General features: G+C 49.1%; 1 protein-coding gene across 8 annotated transcripts in view; it reads left to right on the top strand.

Moving 5' to 3' along the window:
- The window catches only part of Apbb1 (amyloid beta precursor protein binding family B member 1), a 23,544-nt gene extending 1,929 nt beyond the window's left edge, over positions 1 to 21,615 (top strand). For 2 of the 8 annotated variants that reach the window (NM_001440109.1, NM_001440107.1), the window contains 13 exon segments: positions 5,236 to 5,973; positions 12,063 to 12,238; positions 12,333 to 12,389; positions 12,475 to 12,560; positions 12,669 to 12,732; positions 13,114 to 13,263; positions 13,630 to 13,757; positions 14,153 to 14,267; positions 14,414 to 14,498; positions 14,752 to 14,835; positions 20,553 to 20,668; positions 20,788 to 20,964; positions 21,046 to 21,615. In NM_001440109.1, coding sequence (NP_001427038.1) covers positions 5,250 to 5,973; positions 12,063 to 12,238; positions 12,333 to 12,389; positions 12,475 to 12,560; positions 12,669 to 12,732; positions 13,114 to 13,263; positions 13,630 to 13,757; positions 14,153 to 14,267; positions 14,414 to 14,498; positions 14,752 to 14,835; positions 20,553 to 20,668; positions 20,788 to 20,964; positions 21,046 to 21,213 — 2,130 coding nt within the window. In that variant the 5' untranslated portion in view covers positions 5,236 to 5,249 and the 3' untranslated portion in view covers positions 21,214 to 21,615. 8 annotated transcript variants of the gene reach the window in all.

Raw genomic sequence — 21,615 nt, 5'->3', positions numbered from 1 at the left:
CAACGTAGACTGGGTTCGGTTCTTGTCCACAGAGAAGTGATGTCTTTGCAGGAAATCAAATAAGAATGACATTGTAAAGATAGGTAACATCATGAGGGAAGATGCATGGTGTGCTGAGAGATCCGGAGAACAGAATCTAGGCTGGCAGGGCGGATGAGAGAGAAGGGGCTAAGGAAAGACTTATCTAAGGAACGCTTAGTTTGAACTAGAATGCAAAGGGAGAGTTGGGATAATGAGGCTCAAGCCTTGGGTTGAAGGTTTAAGGCAGAAGGGAAATCGTGTAAAACAAAGGCTGTGAAGATGTCTTCCAGGAATCCAGGAAAGCAGCTTAAGCTAGGAAGGTCAATGATAAGAGATGGGGCCAGAGGGTAGGAAGGCCATGGCCAGGATAACAGGGCAGTTTAGGCAATGCTACGGATTTTGACTGTAAGGTACAGATTATGGGTGTTAGTTGAGTACAGAGTGGGTAAGTCCAGAATATTTTCTCAGAATGGGATCATTAGCTGGGAGTGAACAGCAAGGATCACACATTATCTCTAGGATCACACAGCACTGTACCACAGAATAGGCACTCATCGCATCCTGTGATCCCAGATCCTGAGAGAGAGTGAGATAGGATGGTAGGAATGAGAAACATGAATGAATGTCTTAGTTTGACAGGCTTCTGGGACAGCTATGTGGAGTTGTTGGGTAGGGAGTTGAAAGTTCATGTCTGGAGTTCAGCTGAGGGAGCTTGAAATTTGGAAATCATCGTTGTATACATAGTAACTGGATCTGTGGGTAGGAAAGAATACTTCTACCAGATACAGCCTCAGAAGAGAGAAGGGTATAAGGAAACACTGTGAGAAACTTAGCCTGTAATGGCTGAGAGGAAGATGAGCCAGCAAGGAAGGCTTAGCAAACAGACAATGCTCCCCAACCCCCCCAAAACAGACAGACAAACAAACAAAAACACACAGCCAGATATGTGGAAAAAATCCAGGAATGTAGATCATGGAAGCTATGAATGCACAGTGGACGAGAGGCTCCTGAGCTAAATTCTGCTGAAGGTACACATGCTGGCCAGACATCCATTTGGTTACAGCCATGGGGGCCATGTGGACCTTAGATGCTGGCACCAAATCTTTTTTTTTTTTTTGGTTCTTTTTTTTTCCGGAGCTGGGGACCGAACCCAGGGCCTTGCTCTTCCTAGGCAAGCGCTCTACCACTGAGCTAAATCCCCAACCCCCTGGCACCAAATCTTACTGAGAATGAAAGCAGGGTTTAAAAGGCCACAAGGGGAAAGAGGAAACTAGAGTGAGTGTGGAAAGAAAAGAGCCCTGAGGAGCTTAGGGGGAGGGTCAGGCCAAGAAACACTTTGCTCTTATGCTGAGAGGACCCAAACAGGTGCAGCAGTTGGTTCTGGGCAGAAAGAGAAAGAGCAGATTTGTCCACTTTGGTGTTTGAGGATGCTCCCCAGTTAGTGACTCCCCCTTTCTTCCAGGAATTGGAAAGGAGATTGAGAGAGTGGAAGAGCTGAGGGGTTGTCCAGGAGATTGATGCACTGGCAGGCTTCATTCCTAGACCTGCAGTAAACCACACGCTGGTGGTGTGGTGTTCTTTCTCCATCCTGGTATCCCACTCGTTCCACCAATAAAAAGTGCTTTTTGGTGGGCAGGAGAGATGACATCAGCAAATGAGGGTGCTTAGCACCAAACCTGCGATCTGAGTTCAGTCTTCAGGCCCCACATGGTGGAGGGAGAGAGCAGCCTCTGCAAAGGTCTCACACTTGTGCTGTAGCAAAGGTGTGCCCACAGACGGGATGCATAAATAAAAGTAAATAAAAAAGAAGAGAGTACTTAGAGATACTAGGAATTGTTCTGGAGATGGGCTTTTTACCATATAGTAAGGAGTTGTGCAGTGACTCCCTAGACTGTGACCTCCTCCAGGGAACCACTTTCTATTGATGCCCCCGATCATTCCTGGCACCTTATGTAGGCTGTCAGGTTGGAAGACTCCTGGCTTTGAACAGGACTCACCTCATTCACCTGTGGTGTGATGGCAGCCTCTCTCCAAGGCTCTGCTTAGCTTCAGGCCATGCATTTATCTTTGTGGGCGAGAGGGGTGTGGGTATGCAGGAGCCACCGTGAAGATATGAAAGTATGGAGGTCAGAAGACAATTTATGGAGTTCATTCTCACCTCCCACCATGTGTGTCCTGAGGACTGAATTCAGTCATTGGCTTTTTGGCAAGCTCTCTTACCTAATGAACTACATTGGCCCCTTTTTATCCCTTGAGATGCCCAAAGTATGGATAACTCCAGTGAGAGAGGAGAGGTTGGATTATACTTTTTTGAAGAAAGTAGGTAGCTGGTTATCTTTTTGACTTCAAAAAGTAAGAAGGTAGTAGCCACATTGCCTCAGGCTAGACAGCTAGGTCTCAGCACTTACAGCAGGCTTACCCAATCTAATTTAAAATTGCTTTCTGCCCTGCTGCCCTGATGGTCAGGGCTGCCCTAAAGTCAACCTGGCCCTTCATGGACCCAGTGTCCAGAACATGTGTTCATTTCCCAGTGTTATGAAAGCCAGTCCCAGTCTGACTTAGAAACATGGCTTTGTCTACCATTGCTTCAGAAAGCTTATCACTCCTGATGTCCCGTGAGCTGTCCAGAGGTGTGGGGTCTCCATGAGATGCTGCCGTTGACCAGTCATTGAACCAGGACTTTGGTTTTCATTCTTTCTCTTCCTCTTTTCACAGACCAGAGCCTCACCTGGCCAGGCTCTGTCCCATCTTCCCAGTCAGGCCCCCTTCATCATTCTCTAGCTCCTCCCCTAAGACCACCTTTGCCTACTGTAGCCTAAGGTGACTGTACAAGCTGTTCCCATCCTCCGTCCTCTCCTTCCTTACAGTGACCACTCTGGCAGACACACAGCACATATGACGATATTGAAATACTGAGTGAGACAGAGTTTCATGTCTTCTGATAGCATGTGATACTGTTATGGAGCACAGAAAGGGGGGTGGTCCTTGGAAGGTGAAGAAAGTCCAGGGAAGTTGCTTAGGAGCCTTGACAGCTGAGGGACGATTTGAAATACAAGAAGTTCTTAAAAGAAGGGGTGGATTCCATGCTGAGGGAACAGTGTAAACAAAGACTCATCAAGCAGAGGCTTTGTTTGATGTGTTCCAGATCCTCCCCTACTTTTATATGGCTGAGTGTAAGGTATGAGGAGGAGGGATGGCCTGAGAGATGCTAGGTATGGATTGGCTGCAGTGAATGCTCTCAGGTATCCTGTAAACTGAGCTCAGACTTTATCCTAAAGGCAGTGGTGAGCCCTTTAATTTTGTCAACCAGGGAGTGACACAATCTAGTTTCCATTTTTGGAAAATCACTGTGGTTCTGGGTGGAGACAGAGCTGCCTATTTTTTCCCCTTCCTTGATTCCAGCGAGCATGAGTTTCCTCGCAGCCCAGGTGGAGCCACACTGACCAGACCAGCAATCAGTTAAAGGTGAAGGTAAAGCGGACACATGGAAAGGAACCTTATTTCACTAATTTTATACAGGTATTCAGAGCATTGTGCTAGATTCCCAGGAGCTAGAAATGTGAAAATGCAGTTAGTGGCTCCTGTCTCAGGATCCCTGGCCAAGCCTGAGGAAATGGGAGAAAGCCTTGCTTGGGCACCCTGGAACACCTGCATTCACTCTGGGCATCGGGAAGGACTGAGGCAGTGGAGGGCCAGGGTCAGAGCTGCGGCTAGAGAATAAGGAGACGGTGTTAAGTTAGATGTTAAAGAGAAGAGCTGCACCGTGGGGTCAGAAAGAAAGACCCGGACTGTTGGGGTGTTGGGGACTTGTGAGCAGAGGAAGGGTTCAATAGAAAGAGGGAGCTTTGAGGGAAGCCATTGGCAGGGAGAGTGACCACAGGGCTTGGCTGAGGGAGGAATTGCAGTGAGAGTTGAGAGTGAGTGGGAGTTGGGCAGTGATTGGTCAAGGGGGAAGAACTAGTGTTGGGGAGTTCCAAGGAGAGCAGGATTCATACAGTTCCAGAACAGGCAGGGACAGTGAAAAAGATGGATTGGCCTTGAGGGGAGGTCCGGGGATCTCAGGAGGATAGGTATACTTAGAGCTGGGTGGGGTTGAGGAAGACTGCTGTACTGTGAGCTCCTGCTGAGACAGACAGATCCAGAGCATGAAATGAAGTGTTTTCTGAGAAGAGTCTAAAATGAGGTCTGGGGAAATGTGCGGGTAGGTTTGTACACTTAACTCAATGAATGGTAATTTCTGGGTTCCTGCCTCTTGCTCTACGCCAGGACATTTTTAGAGACTGGGCATACTGTATTGAACATAACAACAGCAACAACAACAACAACAATAACAGTAATAATGCAGAATCCTCACCAACATGGAACTCAGCCGTAAACAAATATAAAGGTTAAATTAGCGTGGTGGATAATAGTCCATGCTAGGAAGACTGGGGTTGCTGAGTTGGGGGAGGGAGCGTGCAGTTTTAACATGGATGTGCAGGGAAAGTCTTCTGAATAGTGATCCCTGGACAATGACCTGAAAGGCTAGTGGCTTTAGGTCAGAGGCTCCTGAGGTGACCATGGCATTATAAGGGCTGGCAGGGGGAGACTGGTACCCTGGGTGAGATATTTCACAGACAGACACTGTCTATAGTTAGGAGAGACAAGAACTGGAGCTGAAGCCCCTTCCTCTGTGACCTGCTCTCTTGGATGATGTCTGCTGCTTGGACACACCCATCGTTCCTGTCTGATTGGTCCCTAGTATAGAGTGGACTTAGGGATGGCTGTATTAGTGACTTATAATGAAGGGATCACAGCTCAGGGGGCTGGCGTTGATGAGGCTCCAGATAGCACCGTGGCAGGAGGGAAGAGATAGTCAGTGTTTAGTATCCAAAACACTGAAGTCTGTGCTATGCTGTCTGTGTCCCTGGCACAGTGAGCCCCAGTTGGTCAAGTGGGTCATGGGGATACACAGAGAGCCATTGTGCAGGCATTCTGCTTTTATAGTAAAGCAAAAGCCGGCACCACTGTTCTGCTCAGAAAGGATGGGTTGCAGAACTGGGCCTGGCTTGTGATGGGGTAGGGTTGCAGAGGCAGGTGTCTGGTGGGAATGTAGCTCATGGCACATGGATTGGTGTTTGCTGGCCTACTGAGTTACAAGAAGATGAGGGGCAGGTCCTAAGATTGGGGCGGAAACAGGAACACTCAATATGGTCTCTCCTCCCTGTCTCACAGGATCTACTAAGGCCATGTCTGTTCCATCATCCCTGAGCCAGTCGGCCATTAATGCTAACAGCCACGGAGGCCCTGCACTCAGCTTCCCCTTCCCCTTGCATGCTGCCCATAACCAGCTGCTCAACGCCAAGCTGCAAGCCACAGCTGTGGTACCCAAGGACCTTCGAAGTGCCATGGGAGAGGGTAGTGTGCCTGAACCAGGCCCTGCCAATGCCAAGTGGTTAAAGGAAGGCCAGAACCAGCTTCGGAGGGCTGCCACAGCCCATCGAGACCAGAACCGAAATGTGACCTTGACCTTGGCGGAGGAGGCCAGCCAGGAGGCTGAGACAGCACCTTTGGGTCCCAAAGGCTTAATGCATCTATACTCTGAGCTGGAGCTCTCGGCCCACAATGCAGCCAACCGAGGGCTTCATGGATCCGCCTTGATCATCAACACCCAGGGACTGGGACCAGATGAAGGAGAGGAGAAGGCAGCAGGAGAAGTTGAGGAGGAGGATGAAGATGAGGAGGAAGAGGATGAGGAGGAGGAGGACTTGTCTTCTCCTCAAGGGCTACCTGAGCCTCTGGAGAATGTGGAAGTCCCCTCTGGACCCCAGGTCCTCACAGATGGCCCCCGGGAACATAGCAAGAGTGCTAGCCTCCTATTTGGCATGCGAAACAGTGCAGCCAGTGACGAGGACTCAAGCTGGGCCACCTTATCGCAGGGCAGCCCCTCCTATGGCTCTCCGGAGGACACAGGTATCTTGTAGATGTGGCGGTATGGGGGGCATGGGGTCAGAGGTCTAGCTTCTCCATGCAGAGGCCAAGGCCAACCTGAGCATGTGCTGCAGAACCTATATTCTCAGTCCAGCATTCTCTCAGTCAGAGGGTGCTTGGACAGGTTGATATGTCCGTGTCCATCGTGCATGCCATGAAGGCAGGATCTGTTCAACATGTGGGCTGTCATGGTTGATGTGTCGAGTGATGTGGCTTATGGAGTGCTTACTAAGAAACTGACCCTCTGCTAAGCATTATGACATTTAGTAATTAGAGCAATGTTGTGACACAGGTCCCCTTCCTGAGAGGGTCACAGACAGTCCCGGATCATGATCAACTAAGATCGAAAGCACATCTGAGTCTAGACCTGAGTGAGCTCTGAGCCCTGTCTTACACAGTCACACATGTGTGCACAATACGTGCATTAGGGAACATAACGTGGCCTCTTTTACCAGTCACGTCTATGTCCAGAGGGAGCATCCAGCACCTTCCCAAAGACGTCTGTCCATAAAGTGTGGGGGTTGGTTCCTGCTTATGAACCACATGCCCCCTGCAGAGTGCCATGCTAGCCATTGCAAGGGTGCCATTTTGCTGGGAATGAGATGCTGGCTAAAAGTTAGGGGACAAAGGAAGAATATACTGATGCTTCCTTCTGGGGAGATACTAGAGAACAAAGACTGATCACTAGATGTGACCCATTTAATAAAGTTGAAGTTCTGCATTTAGCAATGTTATAAAGAGTAGAGATTTCGGGTTGGGGATTTAGCTCAGTGGTAGAGCGCCGAAAAAAAAAAAAGGAATAAAAAAAAAAAAGAGTAGAGATTTCTCTATTGTTGCTACAGCTACAGCCCAGGAGATCTGAGGGTGGGAATGTAAGAAAAGCTTTGGGGGTTGGGGTTGAGATGAGTTAATGCTAGATCACGTGCTTAGCATGCATGACCTGGGTTCTGTGCCTGGAAGAGAGATGGGGAGGCAGTGACAAGGACTTTCACTTCTAAGGTACTAATAGTACCTACACCTTACAGATGGTTGCTGGTAGGGCACATACATTTCAGATACACTGGAGCTTCACCCATCTCTTCTTTGAAAAGCCTAACTACTAAATGTTTTCAAGCACATTATAGAAGTGGAGACAACAGAGAAATGAGCCTGACTTACTCATCACTCAGTAATCATCAATTCAATAATATATTCAATAATCATCAATGATATTCAATAATCATCAATGATAATGATCTCAATGTGTCAATGTCTTATCTACTTCTGAGCCCCATCTAGGATATATATATATTATATATATAATATATAATATATATTATATATATTCCTATACAAATACACCTATATTATATATCATATATACATTATATTATAAACTATACATATATGTGTATACATATAACACACACACACACACACACACACACACACACACACACATATATATATAAAATATTTTTTTCTATGTAGCCTAGATGGACCCTACTTTGCCTTGTCTCCACCATGCTGTCCTGGGCTATAGGCATGAACCACCATGCCCACATATCCAGCTATGATTTGCTTATATTTATCTGCATGTTTCTAAAAGAAAAAAAAAACCTCATAGAAACAAACACTGTGATTCCTTCCTATGTCAGATGTCCACTGAATGTTAATGGTCTCCCCACTGTCTAACAATTGTCCCACTTAGCCCTTTGCAAAGATGAGAACTATGTGGATTGATATCCAGATAGTGCTGCTATGGTTATGCTTTTGGGTTTGGTTTGACTTGGTTTTAAATGCATGCTCATGCATGGGGAGACCAGAGGATGACTTTCAGCTGATTCTCTGAGTCTAACATGTGGGTTCAGGAGATTGAACTCAGGTCATTAGACTTGGCATCAAGCACCTTTGCCTGAAGAGCTCTCTTGCTGGCCCGCTCCTCCCTCCCTCCCTCCCTTCTCCCTCCCTCCTTTCTTTCCTTCCTTCCTCCTTCCTTTCTTTCGTTTTGGTTAGGAAATCTTGTTGCAGTTTTGGCTAACCTGGGACTCGCAGTGCACTGTGTAGACAAGTTGACTTCAGACTGGTGGTGGTCCCTCACCCCTCTCTTCGGAGGCTGGGATTATAGGCACGAGCCAAACACCTGGCTTTAAATGTGTATAAGTTCTCCCTTTATTTTTCTGTTGATTGTACACACACATGTTTTCTGTCCTGAGTTTTCTATGATGTGGATTTTTTAGCCTTTCTTCCTGTTTTTGAATATATCCCTCTTCTGGGTTTCTTGTAATAGATAATTTTATAGCTATAGTAGATAATTCTAGAGCCTTTATCAGATTCAGTCTTGAGTGGCGTTTTGTTTTTTCAAGGACACCTCATAGGTGGTACCTTACCAAAGGTAAAGTCTAATTGTTTCTCTTTGTGTCACGTTGGTGGCTTTTGAGGCCAATATCCCCATCCTCTGTAAAGGGTCCATCTTCTGCATTGCTCAAGTTGGTTGTTTATTAGGTTGAGTTTGGAGAAAAACAAATGTACAAACTGAAAGTTAGATGCTGACATAAACTATCTCGGTTTCTAGATGCCAGCAGCTCAGCAGCTAATTCAAGAGCACTGTGCAGGACATATGTGTATCTTAGAGACTTGCAGCTCCGCTGATTACAGGTGGTTTAGCTTACAACCCTGGACTTGGGGGGTTGTGGCGGGGGGTTGTCACTGGCTAAATAGAGGCTTGGTTGCTTAGTGGCTCCTGGCGTCATGACTGGTTTCAGTCCTTTGAGGTGGAAGGGTAGCAGTACAGAAGGGTGACTAGGAAGGCCAGTGATCTCAGGGAGGCCATAGGAGGGGTGAGAGGAGACTCAGCCACAGTAATCCTGGTGGAGTTGTGGGATGCAGGTGTTAGGCCAGCCCCAAGGGGAGGAAGGCTCTTGGCTGTGTTGCTTCCACCATGAGAGCTACAAGTGGTAGATTTCTACTCAGTAGAAATGGGGTAGGATGGAACAAAAGTTGCTTTTTCCTTCCCATTTTAGGATTTCCATGAAGCCGTTGTTGACTGAATGAACTGTGTGAATTATGTGAATGAATGATGAATGAATGATGAATGAATGAACTTTACTCCCTGTGTTGGAGTGACACTCTGAGCAAGCCCTGTCCTAAATGCTGAGAATGTGTATGTAAGAAAGGACAAAGATGGTCTCACCCTCTCGGTACTCACAGTGGGAAAACTGACACACAATCAGTGGTGATAAGGAGGTTAGTAGAGGGTGCCCTGCCTGCCTGAGGGAGTCGGGAAGAGAGGGTCGGTAGTGAGAGTTCCCTTTATGCTTGTCTGAAGGTGGAGTGAGTAATAGCTAGAAACCTAGCAGGGAGATAAGGGAGCTGGGGAGTTGTCAGAGGCAAGGCTGAGAGGCAGAAAGCTAGGGGCTCTTAGCAGCACATAAAACTGGTGGAGGGGTTTGGATTTTGTCCTGGAGGTAATGAGAAGCAGTTAAGAGTATTAAGCTGGAGAGAGACCTGATTAGTTTGGAATCTCATAAGAATCATTCAGGCTAGAGTGTACAGCCTGTAGCACAGACAGAAGGAAACCAGTTGAGAGGCTTCTGCAGTAATCCAGATTAAAACATGATGGTCTGTAGTAATGGTGTGGTGCAGTGGGGAGGGGAGGAGAGAGCAGCAGCAAAGTAGTTTGCCTGCCTAAGGCACTAAGGCATTTATGGATGAATGGAGGAAGGGCCATAGGGATATTTGGATTCATGTGAGTGCCTGCAGGAAAGTGTGTGGTTGTGCTATTAATGCATGTGTGTGTAAGCAGAGGCCCGGGGGTGGGGGGAGGTGCTTGGAGAGAGAGATGCCAAGCTCCAGAAGGGCCTCCCAGATGGTCAAGGGGGGAGGAGCTGCCCCCTCCAGGACAGATCGGAAGGATGAAGCTCTTTGAAGCAGGAAGGCACAGGCTGACAGGAATGGCAGATGGATCGGTGTGCATCGGTGTGCGTGTGAGTGACTCAGTCAGGAGAAACAGTGAACTGGCCCCCAGATTCCAGAAATGCCTGATGGACCATGAGGCAGGCAGGCTGTGGAGGGTGAGGGCCCTTGGGGTTAGTGTTCCTGGAAGGTTTTAGCAGCATAGTCCTGAGGAGATCTGGGGGAAAGCATACATTTGCTGAACCTCGGTAGACAGATAGTAGAAGGTGGAGATACAGTGATGGCTGCCTAGCAGGTGGATAGGCAAAAAGAGCCCCTTTCATTGGGTGTCTGTGTGCTTACCTCATTTGCAGGCTGAGGATGGAGAAGCACCTTGTCGGAATAACTCATGTTAGGTGTGGAAACACCTTGGCATAGCCAAACCTATTTCCAGCCCCTCTGTGCCTTAGTACCCAGCAGTCTGGATCTTAGAGACTGCCTGTCCCTCAGTGCTGCCTCTTGGACCAGTCAGGATTCCTGGTTTCCTTGGTAACGGGAAGCACGTCAGCAGTCTGGGCACTCCCAGCCATCCCGGTGCTGCGGTTGCCGAGGAGACACTGCAGCCAAGCTGGGCCCTGGCAGGTGAGGGGGGTGGTGCTGGGAAACCTCAAATCCTCAAGCTTGCTAGGGCTTCGGCCCTCAAAGACCACCCTTTAGTTGAAAGTGCTGAATAGAGTCTAGCTAGGAGGAGGATCCCGGAGGGTTTGGAAGCCACACCCTGTTTATGTTGAGTCCTATAGATTCTGCTGGGCCCCAGGTGGCTGAGCTATTCCCCAGAGGCCGAGCCTCCTGGTGTTTGTAAGACTGGCTTAACTGAGGCTTTGATGTCACCACTGGAGGGTGGGGTGGAGATTCAGAATTGGGGAGGGGAGCCTGGTTAAGGAAAGAAGAGCAGAAGAGCTGGGGTCTCATGAGCTCCTCTTCCTCACCCATCTCCATCCCCCAAGGAGGTTCCCCAGTATGGTGGTCTTGGCCCCTCCCTCGAGAACTCCAGGCGGAGGAGGATCTTGCCTGGCAGACGCTCTGCCCTGGTGAGAAGGGGGCGGGATGAGCTTTTCTCTGCAGCCCAGCAGCAGGCTGTGAGCCCAGCTGGCTGGGCTAGAGGGGATGCGAGGAGGGAGGGTGGAGGCAGGAGGGGCAGAGAGTAAGCGCCATGTTCTCCCAGGACTTCTTCCTGGCCATCATCCTGCAGGACAACAGTCCAGGTGAGGGGCACCATGGGGCTGGGTGTGATGTGGGATGGGGCTGGCAAAGAGAGCAGAGGGGAGGCCATATAATCCGGAACAAGGATGGAGTGCTGTAGCCCTAGGAGAGGAGGGGTATATACCACAGATACAGAGTCTATGTGTGTGCATGGTATATATGAGTGAGTGAGTGAGTGTGTGTGTGTGTGTGTGTGTGTGTGTGTATGTGTGTGTGTGCGCGCGCGCGCGCGCACGCGCGCTATCTGCACAGACATAGCAGAGGTTGATAATACATTGTATCTGAGTGTTTCCCCACCTGTATGTGCATGTGGTACTCACATGTATGTTGGGAGGTTTTGGTAATGCTGTATGTACACACCTGTTAGCAGGGCTGGCATCTATAGCTATATATAAACACATAGCTCTACACAAGTGTATAACTGGTGTTGTTATGTCTGTTTGCCCCTGAACTCACAAGCATACCTGTATGTGGTGCCTTCCAGAATTTTCTGTGCGCCGTGCACAGTTTATGGCTGTGCAGGTGTGTGGTGGGGCTTACATATATTGTGGGTCTGTGTGCATGTGGATGTGTGCAGAAGCCGGCAGTGTGTGCACCTTTTATAACTAGACAAAATGTCTATGCATGATGTGTGAGGAGGTGATCTGGGTCATTCGGCCTCCTTCTTTCCTCCTCCTTCCTCTCCGCTTTCTTCTTTCTCTCCATGTGGCCACATTAGGCAGCAGCAGGGCTAGCAGCAGAGGAGACCTGAGCCATGCTCCCCACTGGTGGCTCTCAATGTGGTGACTAAAGTGTCCGGCTCTAGAAGCAAGCAGGAATTATAATGTCCCTTTCCCAGCTTCTTCTTCTCAGCCTTGGGGTCTTGGGAAGGGGACTGGCCCTCTACTGGATGATTATTGGGTAGGCTGACCCTCACTGAGCCTCCTACCTGGCAGATTCCTTCTGGAACCCCAACGCTTTCGAGACGGATTCCGATCTACCGGCTGGATGGATGAGGGTCCAAGACACCTCAGGGACCTACTACTGGCACATCCCAACAGGGACCACCCAGTGGGAACCCCCAGGCCGGGCCTCCCCATCACAGGGGAACAGTCCCCAAGAAGAGTCCCAGGTAAGGCTCAATGGCTTGTTGCACACCAGGGGTGGAAGGGTCTGTGCTTCTAGAACAGGGTGAAACTACCACCCTACACCCATTCTTCCTCCAGCTCACCTGGACTGGCTTTGCTCACCAAGAAGGCTTTGAGGAAGGAGAGTTTTGGAAGGTAAATAAAGAAACCAGCTTCACTCTGGGGGCTACTGGAGAGGGGGACTTCATTTTGGGCTTGATTCTTTAATTTGTTTTCAAAGGATGAACCTAGTGAAGAGGCCCCAATGGAGTTGGGACTGAAGGACCCTGAGGAGGGGACATTGCCCTTCTCAGCTCAGAGCCTCAGGTGAGTCAGATGCAGCAGACTAGGGTGAGACTGGATCTATGTGGAAGGGGTATTGGGAGGATTCTTAAAACTAAGAGTGCTGTGTCAAGTGTTCCCATCTGCCTCCAGCCCAGAGCCAGTGCCCCAGGAGGAGGAGAATCTGCCCCAACGGAACGCCAATCCAGGGATCAAGGTTTGTTCAAGACCAACACCCATTTAGTAAGCAGGCCTCTATGTGGAGGACAGACCTCATGCTGTGCTTTGAGGACATCTGTGGTCTTAGCATATCTCCCAAGCAAGTTCTTACCAGTTTCAGGCAAGGCCGTGTGTATGCTGAACTGTCTTCTGACAGCTTCTGTGTTTAACTCAGTTGGCCCAAGGGCCTCTTAGGGACTCTTAAGGCTTAGATCAGCAGGCCATCTCTTCTGACCATGTCTTGTTTGGGGACCTTCCATCTAAGTTCAGAATGTCTCACATGTTTTATGTGCCAGGTCAGGAGCTCCTCTGTCCTGTGCCCAAGGCACCTCCAATTCCATCTCAGATCTCTACCCCGACCCTTTTCTGTGTCTGGCAGTGTTTCGCTGTGCGCTCCCTAGGCTGGGTAGAGATGACTGAGGAGGAGCTGGCCCCAGGACGCAGCAGTGTGGCAGTCAACAATTGTATCCGCCAGCTCTCCTACCACAAAAACAATCTACATGATCCGATGTCTGGAGGCTGGGGAGAGGTGAGGGCCTGAGCTGGTGAAGTGGTGGTACCGTGGGGGTGTGCAGCGAATTGTGAGATACGAAGGATTTGACTAGTCTCCGAGAGGGCTGATGGACATGGGGGTATATATGGGTTTAAGGAGCAACTCTGAGGGATGGATGTGTAACTCCAGCCTTGCACCCTGAGGAGTGGTTGCTTAACAGTGATGGGGATAAGAGTCCTGGGACAACCTTTGTTAGACTAAGGCCCACAGGTGGGCAGTCTGACAGCTAAGTAAGCCATGCTCCTCCCCAATGGTGGCCAATGTCCCCTTTGCTGGAGAAGGCAGAACTCTGCCCCCCTCCCCCACTAGGGTACCACTGAGTCCCACCTCCTGGGTTTGCAGGGAAAGGATCTGCTGCTCCAGCTGGAGGATGAGACGCTAAAGTTGGTGGAGCCACAGAACCAGACACTGCTGCATGCCCAGCCCATCGTCAGCATTCGCGTGTGGGGCGTTGGGCGGGACAGTGGAAGGTGGGCACAGGAATCGCCGGGGTGGGGGAGGCTCATCCATCCAGCAGTTAGTCCTTTTTCTAATCTGCTCTTTGGCTCTCTTGTGCTGCCGGACCCAGAGAGAGGTATTAACGTCCATCTGCTTTGACTGTGCCCCTTCCTACTCCTGGACCGGATGCTTCGAAGCACCTAGGCTCCCTTACTGTGTGCCCTGCCCCTTCCTCACCTGCTGTCCTGGGCCTTATCCCCCACCTCAGCATGCTTGCCTCTGGCCTCCCCAGCTCCTGAAGGCAGACCTACGGAACACCAGGGCAAACCCTGTAGACTGTCATGGACAGGGAGGTTGAGGGTGGAATGGTGGCCAGGCATGGCATTTGGTGGTTCTAGGAGACACTGAGGTGACCCTCCCCCAACAGGGACTTTGCCTACGTAGCTCGAGATAAGCTGACCCAGATGCTCAAGTGCCACGTGTTTCGCTGTGAGGCACCTGCCAAGAACATCGCCACCAGCCTGCATGAGATCTGCTCCAAGGCACGGCCCCCTCCACTCCCTGAACTAGCTGTCATCTTTGCTCTAGAAGGGTGTGGGTAGGGTTGCCGGTTGGTGGGTAGTGAGGTGGGGGCTTCGGGGCCAATGTAGCTCTAACAGAGCACACACACCCCCCATTCATTCCTCAGATCATGTCTGAACGGCGCAATGCTCGCTGCTTGGTAAATGGACTCTCCCTGGACCACTCTAAACTTGTGGATGTCCCTTTCCAAGGTGAGTACCACACGCAGCCTCATAAGGCACAGCTCAGCTTTGTTAGTTAAGGTGAGGTGACCCAAGAAGAGGCACAGGATCCTGGGCAGGCATGAGCACATGGAGATGGGTGCTTGACAGTACATAAGTGGATAAGCTTGTAGAGGGAGGCAGGGGAGAAGTGGGCGTGAGGGTTGGACTAGGAAAATGCATAGTTCATGCTTTAGTGTCAGGACCTAGAACAGTGAGCCTCTTTTTCTTTTTCTTCTCACAGTGGAATTCCCAGCACCAAAGAATGAACTGGTGCAGAAGTTTCAAGTCTATTACCTAGGGAACGTGCCTGTGGCTAAACCCGTTGGTATGTGTCCTCTTCCCTCAGGGGCCACCCCCTTGGTCCTGGTACTCTGTGCCCCGCCCTGTGTTTTCTATGGTTCATTCTCCTGGATTTTCTCGTTACGTGGCATCTCCTTGCCTTTCAGAGTTCATCCCACCTACCTTTGTGCCAGCCTTGTCTTGTGTCCTGCCTGTTACTCCAGTGAGCATGTTTCAGTGAACATCTAGCACAGGACTAGTGCTGAGCTAGACACGGAGGGTGACTTTCTTCCCCTAGCCCTGATCCCATGGAAGAGCTTTGCTGGGTTTAGGAGGCAGGTGTTTGGATGGCTGGAAATACCAGGCATTAGCCTGGCGCTGGGTTCAGTACAGAAGCCATACATATCCAGAGAAGGAAGCCGTAAGCATAATTAACATAGCTTTAATTTTATAAAAATATAGAGTTTTTTAAAATATACTATTTAATTTCACAGCACCCGCCTTCCTTCCTTCCTTCCTTTCTTTCTTTTTTTCTCTCTCTCTTTCTTCCTTCCTTTCTTCCTTCCTTTCTTTCTTTTTTTCTTTCTTTCTTTCTTTCTTTCTTTCTTTCTTTCTTTCTTTCTTTCTTTCTTTCTTTCTTTCTTTCTTTCTTTAACAATTACCTTTGAAACCTGTTGTGTCAGGCCCTGTATTGGGAAACAATGGCCACAGCCTGGTTTTCATGGAGTTTATGGGAACTTACAGTAGAATAATCAGGACCCAGTCAAATAAATGTCATAATAAGTTAAGGTCTCTGTGGAAAGGAAGCAGCAAGATACAGCAGAAGACCTTCATTTAGTCTAGGAGGCCAGAGAAGCCTTCCTGTGAAGCCTGGCCTAGTGACACCTGTAATCCCAGAACGTGGGAAGCTGGAACAGGTTGGCTGCAAGCATAGTGAGTGATATATCAAGTACCTGGCGAGCTAGGGCTACAGAGAAAGACCTGTTTCCTTGACCCCACCCCAGCCCTGTGAACAGAGGAAGGAAAGAAAGCACAGTCTTGCTTGAAAGTGTCACATGACTGAGAAGTATGACGAGCAGTGACTGTTAGTGGAGGGAGACAGACCACGGAAAGGCCAGTCTCAGCTGTATGGATGGTGTGTAAGGCTCCGGGGCAGGGGACACTGTGGTACCTGGGAAGCACTAGGAGAAGGCTTAGGACAGCAATGTGGTTTTCAAGATTAAGAGCTGCAGGGAACCATTTTCATTGGTCAGCTTCCATTACTATATAAAACACCTGAGGTGATCAACTTCTAAAGAGAAGCCGTTTATTTTGGTTCATGCTTGGTTGGCTTTGTGGCAGTATCACGTCATATAGGAGACTGTGGCACAGCACAGACACTCCTGGCCTGGGACCAAAAGGAGAAGCTGAAGTTGTGCAATTCCCATCCGGGACAAACCTCCTACTGTTTCTATCTCTTCAAGATTCTGGAGCTTCCAGAAACCCAGCAGGCTGGGAATCAAGGCTTTAACACGTGGGCTTTTGAGGGAACATTGGACCATGCATGTTTCAGGAGCATTCTTGAACAGATTTGAATACAGTAAAGCTTGCTTTGGCTGTACCTTGAAGAAAGATGTTGAGTGGGTGGAAGAAGATATAGGGCATGCAGAAGGAGCTTGCTTTTCAAGGTAGCCGGTAATGAGAGTGTCTTAGACAACAGCAGGCTGAAAGGAGTTTAAGGCAGCAGGCTTTGGTGACTGACTGACAATAGGGTGAGAAGCACAGGCATTAAGGGTGACTTGAATTGTTAAGGAGCACTTGGCATTGGACTGAATGGCTGAATGCCAACTGGACAGTGGTGCCTTTCCCTAAACGCAGCAGACACTGGCAAGACGTTAGTTTTGGTTCAGATTTAAATATGCCAGATTCAAAGTGCCCTAGGAAAAAGAATAGGACAATCAAGTTGGCAGCTGGGTTCATAGGTCTTGTCCATAGCAGGGAGCAGAGATGTCCGCCTGAGACAGAAGTTTGGGCATCGTTAGGTTGTAGAGATAGCTGATCAAAAGTATGAGAGGAGGTTGGCACCAGAGCAGGGGCAGCCCAAAGTGAAAGGAAAAATATGCTAGGCCTACCTTTGTAGTCCTCCAGTATTTAATGGCTGGGTGGAGGAAGATGAACTTCCAGAACAGTGAGGGAGGAAAAGAGGAGGGAGGAGGCAAGGAGAGGGTCCCAGGGAATGGTAGATGGAATGCATGTTAGAAGACAGAGCCCCGACATCTTGGTGCATGCCTGCAATCCCAGCTCTTGAGAGGCAGAGGAAAGAGGATTGTGAGCTTGGGCTATGTAGTAAGACCTGCTTCCAAAAGAAACCAAAGCAGGAGGAAGAGGGGAATGTGAGATAGAGAGGGAGAGGGAGAGGAATGATAAATGACCACACTTGGAGCTGGATAAGTTCTCAAAGATAGTGTCCTTTTGGACCAGTGGGTTCTTAGTTTACTTCCTCTTTTGTATCTCTATTTCTTTAAAGTAAGTGTGTGTGTGTGTGTGTGTGTGTGTGTGTGTGTGTGTGTGTGTGTGTGTGTGTGTATGTGTGTGCCTGTCTGTCTGTCTGTCTGTCTGTGTCGGTGTGTCTTACTATGTGTTCATCTGTTGAAATCTATGGACAACTTTGAGAAATCAGTTCTCTCCTCCCACCTTTCTGTGGGGATAAATCCAGGTCATTAGGCGTGTGTGGCAAGTCTGTTGAGTTATCTTGCTGACCCTGTACTCACTTTTTCGTTTCCCTCCACTGTTTAAACACTGTTCTCATCCTGAAGCTACAGTGTTTGTTCATCTATCCACCCAGTAGATTATTCTTGAATACCTTGTGCCAGGCATCATTTAAATTCTTAGCATACATCAGTGAAAGGCACTGACCATGATTCTGGCCCTCAGATTAGATTCTAGCAAGGAGAGATCAACAATAAGAAGTGCATTGCATGGTATGTTTGAAAGTAACAACTGGTATGGTGGGGAGGGGAATGCACAGAAGAAAAGGGAAAATAGTGTAGGCCAGTGAGACTGCAGGTTTTAACTCTGGGCTATAAAATTCAGCTATTTAAATGCACCCCCCCTCTCCCTCTCTCCTTCTCCCTCTTATTTTTTTTTATTTTATGTGTGTGAGTACACTGTAGCTGTCGTCAGACACACCAGAAGAGGACATCATATCCCATTACAGATGGTTGTGAGCCACCATGTGGGTGCTGGGATTTGAACTCAGGACCTTTGGAAGAGCAGTCAGTGCTCTTAACTGCTGAGCCAATTCTTTAGCCCTTCTAGAGCTTTCTTTATAGATCAGGCTGGTCTTGAACTCAGATATCACCTGCCTTTGCCTCCCAAGTGCTGGGAGTAAAGGGGTGCGCCACACCCAACCAACCGCCTTTTTCTAGAACACCTTCCTGTTGACTCAGAAGATGGGCTCAGAAGTCAAACTCCACCAAGATCGTGGGCATATTCTTCAGCTTGACTTTGGTTCTTTCCACCCCTGTGAACTTTGAAATTTCATAGTGTTTGAACTTAAATGTCATAGATGTCACACCATTCTGCCTTTCGATTGAGCCTCTTGCAGCGTGACTCTGCCATCTGCTCCTCCCCTGCATCATGATCCTTCTGTGCACTCCAGTGTTATTAGACTTTCTATTTTCCTGCATTTGACCATGCTGCCTTGAGATCACATTGCCATGTATCTGAAATATTCAGCAGATAAGCCCGGAGTTAAGACTGGGAAACATAAAATCCATTTACACTTAGTCTCTGTCTACCGTTTGGTATAGAAGAGTTTTCTCTGAAGGTGGGTAGTGGTGGTACACACCTTTAATCTCAGCACTCAGGAGGTAGAGGCAGGCTTATATAAATCTCTGTGAGTTTGAGGCCAGCCTGGTCTGCAGAGCAAGTTCAAGGCAGCTGGGGCTACAGAGAGAAACCCTGTCTTGGAAACAATAGAAGTTCTCTCTGGTGTCTTTCTTTCCATCCCTGGAGAAGTCTTCCCAGGTGGGCCTAGGATTTTTTCAGGTATACTAAGATGGATACTGGAAAAAGGGTCCATGGAGACTGGGCCATTAGTCATAGACTCTGTCCTTAAGGCATCCTTGCCACTCAAATCTAAACATCTCCCTCCCCCAACACACGCACTCTCGAGTGTTCTCACATGCATGCGTGCGCGCTCACACACACACACACACACACACACACACGCGCGCGCGCGCGCGCGCGCGCGTCTCTTCAAGTAGCTCTAACTGTAACTTGTTTAGACTAGATTGGCTTTGAACTTGTGGTGATCCTCCTGACTCTGCCTTCCTTGTGCTGGGATTTTATAGAAGTTTAAAAGCAGTTTGCAGGGCTGGAGAGATGGCTCAGTGGTTAAGGGCACTGACTGCTCGTTCAGAGGTCCTGGGTTCAAATCCCAGCAACCACATGGTGGCTCACATTACAGATGGTTCACAACCATCTGTAATGGGATCCAGATCCAAAACCTTCTTCTGGTGTGTCTGAAGACAGCTACAGTGAACACATGTGCATAAAATAAACAAATCTTTAAAAAAAAAGCAGTTTGCAGTGGAGGAGACCTTTATGGGATTATTGATCTTGAGACAGGTCTTACAATATAGCCATGAATGGCCTAGAACTCACTATGTGTATGTAGTTCATCCTAGGCTTGAACTTGCAGTGAGTCTCTTGTCTCTGTGGAAAGTGCTGGCATTCCCAGAGAGACCATTTTGTTTTTACTTCAATGTTTTTAAGTATTAGTTATATGTAATAATGAGTTTCACTAGGACATTTCCATATATGCATATAATGTGTTTTGCTATTCTCCTTCTCTTACCATCTCTTATTCTCCACTCCTGCCAACCTATTTATTTATTCATTTATTTGTGGTGTGTGTGTGTGTGTGTGTGTGTGTGTGTGTGTGTGTGTGTGTGTGTGTTGGTTGGTTTTGGTGAGATGGGTCTATAGCTCAGGTCGTCTGGGAACTCACTATACATTATCAGGCTAGACTAAAACTCACAGAGGTCTGCCTGCCTGTGCCCCCAAAGTGCAGGAAAGTCATGCACCACTGCAGCCGGCCCCGAAAGCTGAGCCAGGTCCTTTTCCCAACTACTATTCCTTCTGTTTTCAAGGTCTTGCTCTGTAGCTCTGATTGATCCGGGCACCTTTTGATCTCACAGTGAAACCTTGTCTCACAAACAGAAGCCAAACCAAACAAACAGAAAAATAGGGCCAGAGGTGGTTCAGTCAGTAAAGGCCTTTGCAGCAAACCTGACAGCCTGAGTTCAATCTTCTGGACCCACATGGTGGAAGGAGAGAATGACTCTTGTATGTTGTCCTTTGACCTCCATGCGCACACAATAAATATATAATAAATTAAAGATTAAAAAAAATGGGTCTGGAGAGGAGGGTGCTGGCCTGACTGACTGGAAGCCCCTGTAGTGTGAAAGGAGCCATGTAATGTTTGAATGTGTAGAGTAATGGGAAGTCAGAACTCTCTGGGGAGAGGGGTCCATCCAATCAGGGGGCCAAAGTAAAAGAATTGGTGAACAAAAACAAGCCAGAAATTTGAGACAGGAGAAAGGGTCAGGAGTCCTGAAGTCAAGGAGAGTGCTCGGGAAGGGAACCTGAACAGCAACGTCCCCAGGTTCAGGCTCACACTGGTGAGATGGGTCTACAGCAGGACCCTGCTTTAACAGGAGGAGCTGGGCTATCTTCTTCCTCCCCTCAGCCCGGCATGTTTGTGTCTGTATCTTTCAGGGGTAGATGTGATTAATGGAGCCCTGGAGTCAGTCCTGTCTTCCAGTAGTCGTGAGCAGTGGACCCCAAGTCACGTCAGCGTGGCCCCTGCCACCCTCACCATCTTGCACCAGCAGGTAAAGAACTGGGGTAGGAGACCGGGACTGTGACTGGGCTTTGCCATGGAGTCAGGGAAAGAGCTGCCAGTAGAATAGAGTTAGGGATTTTCCTTTTTAACTGGGTGCCTCCCCTATAGACAGAAGCAGTGCTGGGGGAGTGTCGAGTGCGGTTCCTCTCCTTCCTGGCTGTGGGCAGAGATGTGCACACGTTCGCATTCATCATGGCTGCCGGCCCAGCCTCCTTCTGCTGTCACATGTTTTGGTGCGAGCCCAATGCTGCCAGTCTCTCGGAGGCTGTGCAGGCTGCATGCATGGTAAGTGGGCAGGCTAGTGGGATAGCAGTGTGACCTGAAGGGCCTGAGATGGAGAGTCACTGTCCTTTTGTTCCTCCACAGCTCCGCTACCAGAAGTGTCTGGATGCTCGTTCCCAGACCTCCACCTCCTGCCTCCCAGCACCCCCTGCGGAGTCAGTTGCGAGACGTGTAGGGTGGACTGTCCGCAGGGGTGTTCAGTCTCTGTGGGGTTCCCTCAAGCCCAAACGTCTAGGATCCCAGACCCCATGAAGAGCTCCCATCCTCCCTCTACCTGCTTGTTTTGGGCCCCAGGGAACTCAAGGGTTTGGGGCAGGTAGGGGCTGTGGATGTTCTTCCTACACCCCATGTCCCCCGGGCTGCCCCTCCTCAGTAGCTGGGGTTCCCTACCTAGGGGCTGGGAGAGAGAAATTGAATTCCTTCACAGAAGTCATTACACTGGACTGATGACATGGGGGGCTAGAAGCAAAGCCAGCCTTGGGCTCTCCATCCCCAGTGTTTGAGGTGGAGCAGGAGGAACTGGTCCAAGCCAGGCCCCATCCTCAAAGGCCCAATAAGGGCAGGAGGGGACTGGTCTCGGCATGGATCCCCTGTCCCCTGTTCTGCGGACACCTCCACTGTACTGATATCACTAATAAAGTCTGTCTGCGCTGC

This window comes from Rattus norvegicus, chromosome 1 (genome assembly GCF_021556685.1).
Source record: "Rattus norvegicus strain SHRSP/BbbUtx chromosome 1, alternate assembly SHRSP_T2T, whole genome shotgun sequence".
NCBI lineage: Eukaryota > Metazoa > Chordata > Mammalia > Rodentia > Muridae > Rattus > Rattus norvegicus.
This window is presented reverse-complemented; position numbering and strand designations above follow the sequence as displayed.